Source organism: Ranitomeya variabilis, chromosome 2, assembly GCF_051348905.1.
Source record: "Ranitomeya variabilis isolate aRanVar5 chromosome 2, aRanVar5.hap1, whole genome shotgun sequence".
Taxonomy (NCBI): domain Eukaryota; kingdom Metazoa; phylum Chordata; class Amphibia; order Anura; family Dendrobatidae; genus Ranitomeya; species Ranitomeya variabilis.
The window spans coordinates 651,110,883-651,129,291 of record NC_135233.1 but is presented as its reverse complement, the minus strand read 5'-3'; the positions used below and the strand labels follow the sequence as shown (position 1 = coordinate 651,129,291).

General features: G+C 43.4%; 1 protein-coding gene across 3 annotated transcripts in view; it reads right to left on the bottom strand.

Annotated features, from left to right (window-relative positions):
* Positions 1–18,409, bottom strand: part of PACRG (parkin coregulated) — a 776,241-nt gene that overhangs the window by 225,015 nt on the left and 532,817 nt on the right. The window contains exon 5 of one of the 3 annotated variants that reach the window (XM_077292804.1): positions 9,596–9,696. The exons of the other annotated variants lie outside the window; for them this stretch is intronic. Within the exon in view, the coding sequence (XP_077148919.1) occupies positions 9,650–9,696 (47 nt within the window). The 3' untranslated portion in view covers positions 9,596–9,649. Of the gene's footprint in view, positions 1–9,595; positions 9,697–18,409 lie in introns of those variants that run through there. 3 annotated transcript variants of the gene reach the window in all.

The following is an 18,409-nucleotide window of genomic DNA, read 5'->3' as shown; positions in this document are numbered from 1 at the left end:
AAAAAGGACAAGTTTTTGTGAGTTTTGCATGGACACAGATAATGGATACGCTTTCTATCCATGAAAAAAAAAACGGATACACCACAGATGTGCAATACAGATGTCTGAATGAGGCATTAGGCCTCTTTCACACATCCTGGTGATTCCTGTACAGGAAAAAACAGTACTGGTGAGATCTGTGGTTCGTGTCCATGTATCATCCATGTGCACATATGTGACATCCGTGAGACATCTTTGTATCCATTTGCTATCCATGTGTCTGTGTGCACATCTGTGTGCTGTCCATGTGTTAGTGTGACACGTACTAGTACCTGGGATGAAGCGGTAAAGTTCGCGCTGATCCCAGGCGCCGGCTGCTAAAGGCAGCTCTCATCATTGTCACCTGGTCTCCCGGAGATCAGCCAACCAGGCGACAAATGGGAGTTGCATTCAGCACCCACTGTGTACATTCTGTGTAAAATTAATAATTAAATTTAAAAAATGGCATGGGCTCCCAAGTAATTGTAATAACCAGCAGAGGGAAAGCCCACTGTTGGGGGCTGATGTTAATAATGTGGGAAAAAGAACAATATCCCAAAAGGGTCCCAGTGTCATGCAGCTGCAGTGCAGAACAGCGCAACCTCCACCAGGGGGAGCTTGGTAGGGAAGCTAGACTGCACACACAGAGCAGCTGGACAGACGCTACCTAGTGGCGAGAGCGAGGTCAGGAAAGCCAAGTCAGAGCACAAGACAGCACAACAGTACAAAAGGATTTAGACAGAATGGATAGTCAGGACGTAGCAAGGGATCAGTAAACCAGGACGGGCAAAATATGGTACAATAGGGAAAAACTGAAACAGAGTCAAAAAGCCAAGCCAGGAGGTCAGAACCAGAGAGTCAAGCTGATCTACAGACAAACAGAGAGACACTGGGAAAGGGCAGGCAGGGGGAGATAACAGACACAGGACAAGTCAGGGTTCACAGTAGGACAAATCAAGGGCTTCCAGAGTCAGGTTCACCCGCCGAAGACAGAGCTATAGCTGACACCACCCTCAGGATACCTGGGAGCTAAATAGCAAACTCGAGCCCAGAATGAGGCAGAGCAAAGTTAACCCTTGACATGATCCACCCAGAGAAAGAGCAGACAGGACTAAACTCCGGAACGGATCATGACACCCAGGCTATTAATAACAGCTCATGGCTGTTTGCTTAGCCGTTACTGGCAAGTTTAAAGGGGACCCCTTAAAAAATTATGTAGGGTCCCTCTATGAATTCAAACCAGGAAAGGCTAAACAGACAGCTGTGGGTTGATATTAATAGCCTGGGAAGGACCCATTAATATTCACCCCCTCCCAGGCTGCCAATATGAGCCCTCAGCTGGCCCAGAAATGGTGCATCCATAAGAGGTGCCAAATCTGACGCTTATCCTCGCTCTTCCCACTTGCCGTGTGGTGGTGTCAAATGGGGTAATAGGATTGGGGTTGATGTCAGCTTTGTATTTTAAATAAACACACAGCAAGAATAAAATCCTTTATTTGCAATGAGACTCAACACCCTGTTTCGCACAGTAAAAATTCCCTGCATATCGTCAATGGCCAGGGTCTCGGAGGGGCGCGCAGTTAGAACCTGTGCAGTAGCTCCCTGCCCGGCCACCTCGCTCCTGCACTACATATCAATGACCAGGTTGTATGGTCACTGACTGCATAGCCCTTCTGTCTGGAAGCTCTATATGAGGAGAGGTTTCAGACAGGAATCTATGCAATCTAACTATAGTCACTCCCAAGAACTCGGCCATTAATGGTGGCCGGGAAGGGAGCAACTGCGCAGACTGTAACTATGCAAGAACCCGACAAGTGATAATGATAAACTCCTTACTAGCTTGGCCAGGAACACAATAGCGGCCATAACCATGGATACCTGAGTGACTGCAATACCCTGCACATAGGGTAAGCAATAAAACAACAAAAACTATGCAGAATATCTAACTGGAGGTAATTAATATTAGTAATATTACACCTAGCACATATTGAACTAGGATCTTTGAGATGGGAATGCCCCTTTAAGAGTGCAAACTGTCCATCAGCTTATCTCGTGGCGAAGGGTGTGATCCTTATTACTGTCTTCTCAGCTGATTTATGACCAACGCTCAATTTTGATTTGGTCATAAATCAGATTAGAAAATTAATAGGGAGAAGAGGAATAAGGAATAAAAATACTGCTGACAGACTAACCCACTGACAGGTTTACTGTTAACCCATTTTGCAATTTGCTATGTATGGGTCAACAGCAGCACTGCATCTTGGTTCAAAAGCAGTAGGGTCAGGTTTACATGACTACACTTCAGCCAATCAGTAAATATTTACTAATTGGTGGTTGTTTAACCCCTTAAGGACCAGGGGAATTTCCATTTTTGCATCTCCGTTTTTGCTCCCCTTCTTCCCAGAGCTTGTATTTTGCAGGACATGTTGTAATTTTGAACGAAACCATTGGTTTTGCCATATAGTGTACTGGAAAATGAGACAAAAATTCAAAGTGTGGTGACATTTTTTTTCTCTTTTCACTAGCTTCAATATTCTCCATGGGAGACTAAAAGCTGTGATCATCAGATATCTTGTGCTACAAAGATCAGGGCTTCAGCCCTGCACTGTGTAGCAGAAATGTTCACTTGCTATGAGCGCCGACCGCTGGGTGGTGCTCATAGCAATCTTGCTATGACAACCACAGGGGTCTCCTGCAGACTCCGGGTTGTCATGCCAACCCACTGGCGACCCTTTGTCATGTGACTCGGGGGCCAAAGGGTGTGGTTTGCGCTGCGCTTCCGGCGCATGCACATTAAATGCTGCTGTCAGAGATTGACAGCGGCATTTAATGTGTTAACAGCCGCGGGTGGATCGTAATTCCATCAGAGACTGTTAGGGGTACATGTCAGCTGATCAGATCAGCTGTAATGTGCTGGAAAAGGTGTGGGCTCATTGCCGGAGCACGCACCAAACAGGGGGAGGCACCCAGCGACGGACACTCAACATCATTGGGTGTTAAGGGGTTAAAAGCCTGTTTGCACAGGAGTGAGAGTAGAAACTGTGTAACATTCTGAGAGTTGTAATGAGAGCGCTATCGCTGCCCTGAACATGTACCTGATTTAAACGTTACGATGCAAAGTAAAATATTCTATTCTTCTATTTACAAACAAACAAGAAGAAACCATTTCTAATAACGGCACGTGTAAATCATAATTTCACATTTACGCTAAATCAAGTGTATTATAATGGTTTTACGCTTCTTAATGTTTAATGTCTCGGATTCTTTCAGAGAGCTTCAATTACGGTTAATCGCAAAAACTTGAGTAAACTATCATACCAGATGGTTTCAAATTTATGGAAATCCATGTCGAAAACGTATGCCAAGCTTTACTCTACTACGAGGAGCGCATAGAAGGCAAGCTGTAGGTGATATATACCATCTCCGGGGAAATTAGACACATCCTAACTTTGCTTTTTCAAAACTTCTCATCCAAATTGCTGAGGGTTTTTTTTTTCATATATGGCATTTCTTCTGTCGTCCTCTGGAATAGTGCCAAAATGTTTTAAAAAGCATATTTCTGTAAACGATGGGAGGAAAATTACATCTATGGTAAGTGATTTCGAGAATGGAACACAGACAATAAACCAGGGTAGAGGAGAAAGCTGAACATCTGCACAATATGTGTCTAAGTCAGGCTATCCGATATCAAATATTAAACATGTATTGCACAATACCATAAATAATAATGTATATTTACTTTCATCATTATAATCTGTCACCCACCAGTGTTCTCTCCAAGAGCAGACTGCAATGCTTATAAAAAAAGGGTAACATTAACAAATAAACTGAAGGCTTAGAAATAAACCTGGACACTAAACCTTAGTCGATTTCAAAGTTATCCATCATTCTTCAGTGCAGTTCAAACATCTACTTGAAGTGGAGAGCAAAAAAAAATAAGACCAGATCTACTTCGAATCCTCAAAACGACCAGGAAGAGCTTTCCTCTCTGCCAAAATAACTCATTATATAAACTACTTCAGAACTTAGATAAGAACTACAAGATATGAGACAACTGAAATCTGAAAAGAAAACCGCCAGTGAATATTTACTTTCTCAGTGAGTGGTCATTGGCTTTGTGGAAGGTAGGAAAAGTAGCATGATATGGTTATACAGGGAAATTGTTTATTGTTGTTGCAACTGAGTATATATGAGGTGTTCAAGCTCTTTAAGTTTAAGCCAGATGTAAAACTGCACACAGGACAGAAATTCAGTTTGGTGTCCCCTCTTATACGCAGCTGAAGCTGTTTCGGCAGTCATCATGTGAATGTTCATGTGATTTGCATGCTTACAGTCACGTGGCGACTGGCTTCTTTTCTTAATTATCTCATAGTACAGTGAAGAACTACAGCTCCTGCTTGAGAGAAGCTGGAAGAGAATCAATTAGCTGGCATGTGAAACTAAGCATGAAAATCGCATATGAGTGGTCATCTGATGCATAGCTGAATCCTGACAGTGAAATTATCACACAATGTTAGGATTTGGCATGATACAGTACTTAATGTTAAAATGAATGCTACTAACTTAAATAGAGATGTAGTAATCCTTAAGTTGTCAACAGCACAGTACTTTATTGCCATAGCCATGTATTTTGTTTTCTGACAAGTTACGGATTACTATATGGGTACAGGATCAGAACCAATAATAGTAGAGGAAAACAGCACCAGAACCACCATCAGTACGTGAATAGAGCACCAGAACTACCATCAGTATATGTATACTGAAGCAAAACCACCATCAGTACATGAATACAGAACCAGAGCCATCATCATAAAATGATAAAATGGTAGAGTTGGAAGGGACCTCCTGGGTCATCTGGTCCAACCCCCTGCTCAATGCAGGATTCACTAAATATTACCAGACATATGTCTGCACAGCCTCTGTTTGAAGACTTCCATTCAAGGAGAACTCACCTTCTTTTGTGGCAGCCTGCTCCCTCCATTGATCATTCTCACTGTCAAAAAGTTTTTTCTAATATCTAATCTGTCTCCCCCCATTAAGTTTCATCCCATTGCTTCTAGTCTTTCCTTGTGCAAATGAGAATAAAGATGATCCCTCTACAGTTGGACAGCCCTTAAGATATTTGTAGACAGCTATTAAGTCTCCTCTCAGTCTTCTCTTTGCAAGCTAAACATTCCCAAATCCTCTAACCGTTCCTCATAGGACATTGTTTGCAGACCGGTCACCATTCTGGTCTTTCTTCTCTGAACATGCTCTAGTTTTTTATGTCTTTTTGAAAATGTGGTGTCCAGAACTGTACACAATATTCCAGATGAGGCCTGGCCAAAGAGGATTTTTTTTTTTTTTTTTTGGGGGGGGCTAATTTCTTCACATGATCTAGACCATATGTGTTGTGAATCCGCTTTTGGGCTCCCCTGGTGGTTGCTGGTGGTACTGGTGACTTGTGTGTCTTTGCTGTCTCAGTTCACCTGCTCCCATCAGTGTTTGGGAGTTTCCTATTTAGCCTTGCTCTCCAGTCATTTCCTTGCCGGTCATCATTGTAACCAGAGCCTTCGGTTGCATGTTCCTGCTACTAGTCTGCTGATCAGCTAAGTGGACTTTGTCCTTTTGTTTTGTATCTTTTGTCCAGTTTGCAGTTTTGTTATTCTCTGTAGCTGGAAGCTCTTGTGGGCTGAAATTGCCACTCCTGTGTCATGAGTTGACACAGGAGTCTTAAAGTAATTTCAGGATGGTTTTTTGATAGGGTTTTCAGTTGACCGTGAAGTCCTCTTTTGTATCCTTCTGCTATCTAGTAAGTGGACCTCTCTTTGCTAAATCTACCTTCATACTGTGTATGTCTTTTCCTCTAAACTCACCGTCATTACATGTGGGGGGCTGCTATCATCTTTTGGGGTATTTCCCTAGAGGTAAGCCAGGTCTGTTCCTTCCTCTACCAGGGGTAGTTAGTCCTCCGGCTGGCGCGTGGCATCTAGGGTTAATCAGGTATGCTCCCTGGCTACTATTAGTTGTGTGGTAGATTTAGCTCACGGTCAGCTCGAGATTCCATCACCCAGAGCTCGTCCGTTATCTTTGTGTTTTGATGTTTCCCTGCCATTGGGAATCATGACACATATGCTTCTGATAATGCAACCCAGAATTGTGTTTGGATTTTTTGCTGCTGCATCACACTGTTGACTCATGTTCAGGCTGTGATCTATTAGTATAACCAAGTCTTTTTCACATTTGCTGTTTCTTAATCCTATTCCTCCCATTCTGTATATGTTTTTTTTCAGTTTTCTTCCCTGGATGTAGGACTTTGCATTTCTCCATTAAAAAACATTCCGTTAGCTGTCTTTTTAAATCCTCTCTCTCTCTCTTCTCTAGTAGTAGCTATCCCTCCTAGCTTTGTTCCATTACCAAATTTAATCAGTTTACCCTAAATTCCTTCATCTAAATAATTGATAAAGATATTGAGCAACAAATAGCCAAGGACAGAGCCATTCTTCCATCTGGATGTGCAGCCATTTATGACCACTCTTTGAGTCTGATCACTAAGCCAGTTATGAAACCACATAACAATTGCCTTGTCCATTCCATACTTTGTCATTTCTTCATGGATGGTGTGAGATACTTTGTCAAATGCTTTACTAAAGTCAAGATATACTATACCTACTGTGTATCCCTGATTGAACCACACAGTAATTCTGTCATAGGCCGGGGTCACACTTGCAAGTGCAATGCAAGAAACTCACGTGAGTCTCTCATATCAATACCCAGCACTGCCGCCAGCACTCGGGACCGGAGTGTGCGGCTGCATGTTTTTCTATGAAGCCGAACACTCAGGTCCCGAGTGCCGGTGGCAGTGCTGGGTATTGATGCGAGTTTCTCTCATTGCACTCGCAAGTGTGACCCCAGCCATAGCAGGAGAACATAAATACATCACTGGAACAATTATCAGTACCTGAATACTAAACCAGAACCAATATTCATACATAAATTAACTACAAGAACCACCATTAGTACATGAATAAATCACCAAGCTTAGTACAGCGATCAATTGCAATATCATGTCATCCCCACATACAATTGGATCACATGAAGATACAACTCCCAGCATGTCTTTAAAAGGAATCTCTCAGTAGGATAAACCCTCAAAAGCCATCTATATAGGAATGTAGGTAAAAGAAAGTTGAATTAAATGATATCTTGATACTTGAAACTACAGTAGTAATGAGATGCTGTCAGTATGACAATCAAATATTTACACCCTGGCACCTTATAGGTCTCCCTATCAGCATGGTGGCCTTAAAAAACAGTGTTATTATAATAATAGAATGAAAAGCTGCAGCTTCTCTCCACTGACAGAAACCACAGAGTAGTAATGAGACATAGTCAGTATGACAATTAAATATTTCCCCTCCCCCGCACCTTATAGGTAGTAGTTTTCTTCCTTTGTCCAGACACAGTGATGACTTTTTACATCCACAGCTCTATTCTGCAGACTTCCACTTTTGTAGCACACCCACGCACAGTGGCCTTAAAAAGCCTTAAAAAAGTGTTACTATATTGTTCCTGGATAAAAACATCTGCCTTGAATAGATAATAGCACAAAATATGCCCAAATATGACCCCCATTCTGTCCCTATTATGGTTCATGGCTTCAATACTGTACTTTCCTATAAAAAAAATGCCTCCACACCATCTCCTCTTATAAACGACATCCACCACACTGGCCCTCTTAGAACTATAACCACCACACTGTTAACTCTTCTGAATTATAACCGCCGCCCTTAGTAGCTACAACTGCCAAACTGTCCGCACTTATTAGCTATCACCACTGCACTGTCCATCCCCATTAGTTATAACTGCCACAGTGTCCACCCTTATAATCTATAATCAGCACATAGTTCCTATTTTTAGTGTCTACACCACACTGTCTCCTTTAGAAAATGGACCCCCTCTTCATACTGTTCCCTCACACTGTGTCCCCATATACAGTCCAGTCTCCATACTGTCCCAACTATTCACACTTTCCTTCCTCTGCATACTTTCCCACATACTGCACCCTCACACTTTCCCCTATGGTGTTAGCCTTTTACCTCTACTCCAAGTCAGCTGTCTCAGACTTCCTCGTGAAGTGAGATGCTAGTCTTTCCTCATGGCAGGAAGGTGGGCTACATCGGGGTATGTGGCCCACATGCCCCAACCCCAGTTAAACCTCTTTATAAGTACATTCAATACATCATCAATGTTGTATTTTTTTTATAATTTTTAGTTTATTTTTTATTAAAATACACTAAGTCTAAAGTTGCATCTCGTCAAGTTCCACGCTACCGTGTCTGCTGCCCAAAGTACTAGACCAAAAGTATAGTGAAAAGACAGAATGTTTTTAAAAATAGAAGCGTTAATAGTTTATTTTTATCAATGAGCATAATGCAAATTGAACAAACAAAAGAGAAAACTAAATCAAATCAAAATTGGTGTGACCAACCTTTGCTTACCAAACAGCATCCTGAGCAGAGAGGTTGTTCCAAACATCTTGGAGCAGTAACCACAAATCTTTGTGGATGTTGGCTTGTGTAAATCCTTCTGATTCTTCGTGTAATACCACACAAACTCGATGATGTTCAGATCAGGGTTTTGTGGGGGCCATATCATCACTTCCAAGACTCTTTGTTCTTCATGCTGAAAATAGTTCTTATTGACATTATAGGTATGTTTGAGGTCATTGTCCTGCTGTAGACTAAATTTGGAGCTAATGATAAGGCTCCCTCATAATATTGTATGATGCTAAGTATCTGCATGTATTTCTCAGCATTGAGGACACAAAGAAATGGGCAACGTTGAGGACCATAGATAGAATCATTGAAACTTAGTGTAGCAGATAAAAAATTATTATGCCTACTTCCCGTGGAAATCAAAAGATGTCCAGTAGTGCCATCAGCTCAGAACTGGGGGCAACTACTGGGACCAAGACACACCCCTCTACTGTTCCGAGAAGTCTGGCAAAAAGTGATCTTTATGAAAGAATTGTGACTAAAATCTATACTGTTGACATGGAAACAAGGCCAAGTGACTCAAGTATACATGAAAACATAGGAACTAGCACAGAAAACTGGAAGCAGGTCAAAATATGAAATGTCTGATTGCCACAGAATGTACAATAATGAGTGTCTATGAGGAAAAGTGAAGCATGGTGAAGATTCCCTGCAAGTTTGGTGCTTTCAGCCAATGGAATTGGTAATTTGGCCAAGATTAATTTTGTCCAAATGCAGAAAATACAAATACTTTTACATCCTGCAGTAGTATCCGGAAGGCATTTGATTGGCTCCAAATGTAAACTTCAACAGGACAATGGCCCCAAACATACAGCAATAGGTCATTAAGAGCTATCTTCAGCATGAAGTGATGATACGGCCTCGACAGAGCCCTGATCTCAGTATCGAGTCTGTCTGGCATTACATGAGGAGACAGATGCCTACATCCACAGATGATCTATTGTTAGTTCTTGAAGAAAAACCTCCATACCGAGTTCCTTCAAAAACTTTGTGCAAGTGTACATGGAAGAACTGATGCTGTTTTGAAGACAAATTTGTGGTCACCATGGTGGTACTACTGTAGCGCCAATCCATTCTCAGTGAGTCCAGATCTTTCAGTGAGTACGAGGACTGCTCATGTGTGTTGTATTCCGAAACAATCCTAGAAAGGAGGTAAAATGAAAAAAAAAACAACTTGGCACATTGTAAAATAAACCATGGCTGGGCAAAATGTTAAATCAGAAGGTAATTTACTCCTTCATTTTTATAGGAAACATGTTTTTTCTGCAGTTATGGGACTTTTTTTGTAACTCCCAGAAAACCCCTTTAACAGAAGGACCTTAAGGCACAATATGTTTTGAAATGCTTCCTAAAATGTAACGATAAACTAAAAAGTGAAAAAGCAAAAAACAAACTTGGTATTGTTTGTCAGAGGAAATGAAATAACATAGTCAGAGGGCTGATAGTGTTATCAAGTACGAATCCCACTTTTTCTATTACAACGGAATATATTGTTCTCATAAAACTTGCAGCACAGGAGAAAGCCTGATATTCAGTGCGAATTCCTGCCACTTTTATAACAAGAATAGCATATTCTACATTAACTGCATTGATCCACATTTCCTTTCAAGCACTAAAAAAGCAAGAAATTCTGTTAAGTATCGGTCACTAGAGTTCATCTCTCGGGCAGTGCTATTAAAATTCGTACAGTGCACAAATTATTCTAAACTGCCCTAGGCATCCTAAGACTGGTTCAATTGATTTCTTCTTAAAATCAATTAATAAAATGGGTTATAATATTAGTTATTGCCTGTAGACATTAGGGGATCTTTTACTGAACACTGTTCAATTTTTGTACCTGGGAAATGTAAGAAGTATCATTGACGTTCCTCTTTACCTAATGCCGTAAAAACTAACTAAAATGGACAAGTATACATATTCTACATGTAATGTCTGGACCTGCCTGTATACAAATGAACATAAGAACATAAGCAAAATCCAGCACACAAATTGTCAGAGGTTTGAAAATTATGGTCCATTTTATGATAATAAAAAAAAACTTTCATATAAGCGTCTCCTAATTATTTCCGAAAATGAACCAGGATTGAAGTGAAATTAAGATCTGCAATGGAATTATGACCAAGTGCAGAATGAAAGGTACAATGATCTCTATATATTATGCACTGAACACCACAGACAACGTGAGTGTGGATAGATTTGTCTTCAATAGTGATACACAGGGCTGGACTGGCCATCTGGCAATTCTGGCAAATGCCAGAAGGGCCTGCCTTGTTGTGGGCCGCCTTGTCTGCAACGTTGTTAACCGAATCGGTGTTCTCAAGATACCCATACTGTTAAGAGTTGTGATGGAGCACAAAGCCGGTCACTCCATCACTTACCCGACCAGGCCACCAGTATCATTAGAAATATTGGTCTTGTAGCAAATCTTGCTTTCCTCTATCGAGGTTAACCCCTTAATCCCATATGACGTACTATCCCATCAAGGTGACCTGGAACTTAATTCCCAGGGACGGGATAGTAAGTCCTAGGCGATCGGCCGCACTCACGGGGGGAGTGCGACCGATCGCCGCCAGGTGTCAGCTGATTATTACAGCTGACATCCGGCACTATGTCAAGATTAAAATGACAAGCATCAGTGAAATCGACATTAGTAAACAAGGAGACATGGAAAGTAGATTGTGAGGAACATTGCAGATAATAACTGACACGTGTGATAACAGTGATTAAATAGAAATGTATTTTTATATCAAAAGAGAAATAGAAACTATATACAAAACTTGTACATTGTTATAATACAGGGATTTACTTTTGCATTTCCCCTTTAACCTTGCACTATACATGGTACATTGTATCAATTTTGCTCCAAAAATGTAACTGCAAAAACACAAATGAGGTGTTGTTTTTGGTTCATGTCATTACATTCCTAGTATTTGCTGCCCTCCCTCACTCCTTTCACATCCCTTTAAGGCTACGTTCACATTTGCGTTGTGCGCCGCAGCGTCGGCGCCGCAGCGCACAACGCAAACAAAAACGTGGCAAAACGCACGCTAAAACCCTGCGTTTTGCGCCGCATGCGTCGTTTTTGGCCGAAAGTTGGACGCAAAAAAAATGCAACTTGATGCGTTTCTTGCGTCCAACGCTTGCGGCCATGCGGCGCAAAACGCAGCACAACGCATGTCCATGCGCCCCCATGTTAAATATAGAGGCGCATGACGCATGCGGCGCCGCTGCGGCTCCCGACGCTGCGGCGCTGACCGCAAATGTGAACGTAGCCTAAGAGGGCAGCGCTGGACAACCTAAAAGTGTAATTTCCTCTTTAGTTCTGCATAGAACTAAAGAAGACAACTAAAGAGGTTTACATAGGTTTTTCACAGTCATTGAGAAAGGTGAATATGACTAACTTCAACTGCCCAGTCCTCTTCTCATGGGTCTTATTGTAAGTATATGAGCACTCTTAGGGTATGTTTCCACGGTCATGAAACACTGCGTGCTTGATGCTGTGTAGAGCCGCAACCTTAAACACGCAGCATCCAGATGTTACAGCATAGTGGAGGGGATTTCTTGAAATCCCGGCTCCACTATGCATTAAAAGACGCAGGCGGCAGACCAGCGTAAACGGACATGCGGCGCGTCTTTTCAGAACGCTGTCACAGCACTGTAAATTTCCCATAGACTACCATTAGATGCAGTAAATCCGCATCTAATGATTAGTCACATGTGTAGTAACTGCGTAAATGCAGCTTACTACGCATGTCTACTAATTTACATAATCTCTTACCTGTCACACCGCTGGAAGTCCGCGTCCACTGCACTTCTAGCGATAACTTAGCTTACCGTGAGAACTGCCGTGCATGTGACTGGGGGTTATCTCAGGTCACTAGGCTAGCTCTCATGGTCAGCTGACCGCGACCTCTAGACTTTAGGTGATGGCTGGAGAGTTATCTCCGGTGGTTGTCTACAAGCTCTGCTATGTCTGGAAGTCAGGCATCCAGATGTAGCAGAGCTGGACTCGTTGTGGGACACTCGTTATTAAATGGACTGCATCGGAACAGGGAGTATACTGTTGGTTTATTATTTTTTATTTTTTTGCAGGTTATCGAGGGCGTCGCAGGAATGAGCGTACAATAAAGATGTGTGGTGTTTTATTTCATTAAAATACTTTATTCTACATGTGTGTGTGTTTTATTAACCCATTACCAACTATATGATTAGTAATGGTAGGTATTTTATTGACACATCTCCATTACTAAGCCGGCTTAATGACACCTTACAAAGGTGACATTAACCCCTTATTACCCCATATGCCACCACTACAGGGCAGTGGGACAAGAGAGGGTAAATGCCAGAATTGAAGCATCTTACAGATGCGCCATTTCTGGGGTGGCTGGGAGCTGCTATTTGTAGCTGGGGGGCAATATCCATGGCCCCTCTCTAGGCTATGAATATCAGCCCGCAGCTGTCTGCATAGCCCTTCTGGCTGTAAATTATAAGGGGACATCACGTCATTTTTTTGGGGGCCCCCTATTTTAATAACCAGTAAAGGCTAAGTATACAGCTGTGGGCTGATATTCATAGCCTGGGGAGCTCCATGGGTATTAACCCCTTCCCAGGCTACAAACATCGGTCCCCCAGTCGCTGGCTTTCTCTTTCTGGTGGAGAAAATTGAGCGGGAGCCCACACCATTTTTTAATTTTTTTTTAAAATTAAACAGATATTGAATTTAAGGCCAGGGTCACATTTGCAAGAAACTTGCACGAGTCTCGCACCTCAGTACCCGGCACTGCCGCCGGCACTCGGACCGGGGCGTTCAGCTGCATAGAAATACATGCGGCCACACACTCCGGTCCCGAGTGCCGGCGGCAGTGCCGAATATTGAAGAGCGAGACTCGTGCGAGTTTATTGCAACGGTGACCCCGGCCTAATGCAGATTTCGTGTGTGTCTTTATTTAAGGCCGGGATCACACATGTGAGAAACTCGGACGAGTCTCGCATCTTAATACCCGGCACTGCCGCCATCACTCGGGAGCAGAGAGTGCGGCTGCATAGAAATACATGCAACAGCACGCTCCGCTCCCGAGTGCCAGCAGCAGTACCGGGTATTAAGATGCGAGACTCGTCCGAGTTTCTCACATGTGTGGTCCCGGCACAACTCTTTATGTACCATTTTATTATGTTTTTTACTACACAACAGGCTTGGTATTTATCTATCTATCTATCTATCCCATATCTATCTATCTATCTATCTATCTATCTATCTATCTATCTATCTATCTATCCCATATCTATCTATCTATCTATCTATCTATTATCTATCAATCATCTATCTATCATATCTGTTGATATATCTATCTATTATCTATCAATGTATCTATCTAGCTATCTATAGATATATCTATCTATCGATAGATCTGCTTGAAAAAGGTTCACTACACTGAACCAAAACGTCGCCACGATGGGCTAAATAAAATAGCTCCATATTCACAGACAGTAGTGCAGAGCCGGCGTCAGCACCCGGCGCACCCGGGCAAGTGCCGGGGCCCCGGTGAGACGGGGGGCCTATTTACGGTAGTAACAGCACATTACACACACACACTGATGTGCTCCTGGGGGGCCCCGCAGCCGGACTACATCCCTGTGCTGTGTCTGTGTGTGACAGTCAACTCCCAGCCAGCCAGGACTCGGAGGCGCCGAGGCGGAGCACATCCTTCATCCCCACCCGGCAGCAAGCCGCACAGAGCTCCTGCACAGCTGCAGGAATACTCACCGTCACCGCCGTCAGGCCCGTCACCATGGATACGAGTCACTTCCGCCGGCCACCGGTCATCTGTGTAATCACTTCCGGCCGGGTGAGAGCTCGTCATCCTAAGAGCTCGTCCACTGTCCACTCCAGGTCCAGCGCCAAGCAAGACGAGCAGCAGTCAGGTGCACGGACAGTGCACCCTCTGTTCACAACGGGGGCAACGGCCAGGTCCAGCGCCAAGCAAGACGAGCATCAGTCAGGTGCACGGATGTGCACGCACCCTCTGTCCACAACTAGGACAACGGTGTGACGGTGAACTGAAGCAGTGAATGAGGGTGTCTTCCACTTGGATTATGTTATACTACGTGGCTGTGTTATATACTACCTGGGCTGTATGTTATATACTGCATGGGCTGTGTGTTATATACTACGTGGACTGTGTGTTATATACTACTTGGGCTGTGTTATATACTGCGTGGCTGTGCTATATACAACGTGGCTGTGTGATATACTACATGGCTGTGTGTTATATACTACGTGGGCTGTGCTATATACTATGTGGCTGTGTGTTATATACTACTTGGGCTGTGTTATATACTGCGTGGCTGTGCTATATACAACATGGCTGTGTGATATACTACGTGGGCTGTGTGATATACTACGTGGGCTGTGTTATATACTATGTGGGCTGTGTTATATACTAGGTGGGCTGTGTTATATACTACATGGGCTGTGTTAGGTACTACATGGCTGTGCTATATACACCGTGGGCTGTGTTATATGCTACATGGGCTGTGCAATGCAATATACTACGTGGCTGTGTTATATGCTATGTTGCTGTGCTATATGCTACATGGGCTGTGTTATATACTACGTGGGCTGTGTTATATGCTACATGTCTGTGCTATATGCTACGTGGGGCTGTGTTATATACTACGTGGGCTGTGTTATACGCTACGTGGCTGTGCTATATTTCTCTGCTGTATCTGTGCATCATGAATCGTGGTATGTGTTAAAGGGGGGGGCCACTGAGACTTTTTCGCCCGGGGCCCTCAAAAACCTGGAGCCGGCCCTGCAGTAGTTTGCTGCTTCCTTTTTTGGACTACTATATCTATCTATCTATCTATCTATCTATCTATCTATCTATCTATCTATCTATTATATATCTATCTATCTATTATCTATCTATATATCATCTATTATCTAGCTATTATATATCTGTCATCTATGATCTTTCTATTATCTATCTATCTATCTATCTATCTAGCTATCATATATCTATCTTTCTATTATCTATCTTTTATCTATCTATCTATCTATCTATCTATCTATCTATCATATCTGTTGATATATCTATCTATTATCTATCTATCAATATATCTATCTAGCTATCTATATATATATATCTATGTATCGATAGATCTGCTTGAAAAAGATTCACTACACTGAACCAAAATGTCGCCATCATGGGCTAAATAAAATAGCACCTTATTCACAGACAGTAGTGTGCTGCTTCCTTTTTTGGACTACTATAGCTATATCTATCTATCTATCTATTGTGATGCAGTGACCCCTGTGGCAGCTAGGGGGCGCTGTGTGTGCTCCTTGGGATATGCATGGAGGCATATCTGTTGTTATAATGGTGGTGAAACAGTGACTGGCAGTGTTGTGAATGGCCGATATGTGTCGCAGAGGTAGTCTGCATGGTAAGTCTGATGTAATGTTGTTGTTCTGGGACCTGTAGTCCCTCAAGAGTGTGTATAGTTAATAAGGGAGACTTACTAGGCCAGTTATGTGAGATGGGTGGGACAAACTAGCCACACATCCACACTCCCACCCAGGGAAGTGGTTAAGGGTATATAATGTGACCAGGGTGTGGGTCACATGGTTCCTGTGTGGTTCCTGTGTTGGATTTCCTGGGAGTAAGAGTCCTGATGAGCAGATGTCAGTGTGTTGGATTTCCTGGGAGTAGGAATCCTGAATAGCACACTGGGCAACCTGTGTTGGATTTCCTGGGAGTAGGAGTCCTGAAGAGGGTATGCCAGTGTGTTGGACGGTCCCATGTGGGATGGACGTCCTGAATAGCACATTGGGCAACCTGTGTTGGAAGACCTGGGAGTAGGCTTCCTGAAGAGCACAACCTGTGTTGGATCTCCTGGGAGCAGAAATCCTGAAGAGCACATGCCAGTGTGTTGGACAGTCCCATGTGGGATGGACGTCCCGAATAGCACACAGTAAGACTATGGTTCTGGAAGGTCTGTGTTGGGGAAGCTATCGTCCTTCGGTGGCTCTGGACTGACTGATGTGTGCCGGCCAGGCAAGTTGGTGAACTCCGTAAAGGCAGTTTCCCCAGGAGAGAGGACTGACGAGGAGTCAGTAGGTGGAGCAGGAGCTCCCATAAGGTACCATTAACTGTTGGTGCTTGTGTTAGTCTATGAACTGTGTAGTCTCCCACGGCAACTGAACGGGGTGAGGTTCAGCGTGTTTAGAGACTGCGACCCAATGTCATATGCGCTATATGACTAGGGACATTGGTGAACTGTTCGGCATACGGACACCCATGGTAACTGGACAAAGTGAGAGGTCCAGCATGTTTAGTGTCTGTGAGACAAAGCCGTATTTGAAGTGTCTAAGATAAAGCTGCAAGTTAATATCACCAGTTGGTGCCTGTTGTGTTTTATGGAATGTATAATATGAACTGTGCATAACCCGGTTTATGACACTTTAATAAACCGGATGGACTGTTTTGTGTGAAAAATTGTGCCTGACTACGTTAATCCCGTGCCAAGTGAGTGTCCCCCAATACACTCAGTAAGTACAACCTTACACTATCTATCTATCTATCTATCTATCTATCTATCTATCTATCTATCTATCTATCTATCTATCATCTATCTATTATCTATCTATCTGTCAACTATCATCTTTCTATTATCTATCTATCTTTTATCTATCTATCTTTTATCTATCTATCTATCTATCTATCTATCTATCTATCATCTATGTATTATCTATCTATCTAGCACAGAACTATCTATCATACCGCTGCTGCCGCCTCCTCGCTCGCTCCCGGCCTCTGCTTCTCGTGCGGGCGCATACCAGGTTCAGTGCTGCGCGTGTGCACTTCTGATCTTCTGTCGGCACTCCTCTTCGTCTCCTCTATGGTCCTGGAGGACTAGTACCCGGAAGTCGGTCTTCCTTATTGTCCACTCTATGGTTCTGGAGGTCTGTTACCTGGAAGTGCTACCCTGCCTTTAGGTATTTAAACTGCTTCCTTCCGTCCCTCTGTGCCTGGTTATCATTTGTTCCTTCAGGTGTTCCTGGCCACTCTTAGGGTACCGTCACACAGTGCCATTTTCATCGCTACGACGGCACGATTCGTGACGTTGCAGCGTCGTATAAGTATCGCTCCAGCGTCGTATACTGTGGTCACACGTTGCAATACACGGCGCTGGAGCGATAATTTCATGACGTATTTGCGATGTAGAAGCCGTTGGTTACTGTGCGCACATCGTATACAACCTGTGTCACACGATGCAATCATGCCGCCACAGCGGGACACTAGACGACGAAAGAAAGTTTCAAACGATCTGCTACGACGTACGATTCTCAGCGGGGATCCGGATCGCAGTAGCGTGTCAGACACAACGATATCGTAACGATATCACTAGAACGTCACGAATCGTGCCGTCGTAGCGATGAAAATGGCACTGTGTGACGGTACCCTTAGTCTCTGTGAAGCTCGTTTTCCCTCTGACTTTGGGTTTATCCTGTCTTTCCTGTATCCTGCTAGCCTCTGCGTTCCCTCAGTTCCTCCACCAGTCCCTGCACTGATGCAGTTTACCCAGCAGTCCTGTGTCTCTGCAGTACTCACTTATCCTGTGGTCCTACTATATCCGCCTCTTCTTGGTCTTTTCCCGTCCTGGTCCTCCAGCTTCCGTGGCGATAGTCCCTCACAGGCCTGCCCCTAACTCTCCCTGTATAGGGGGCGGTCTATCTGGTCAGCTCGTCCGTGAGGGGTTCGTCGTTGCGGTCTAGAGGGTCCACTTTCCGTTTTCCCTCTTTGAATCATCACACTCACAATAGGACTGCACTCGGATGACATCTGAGTGCA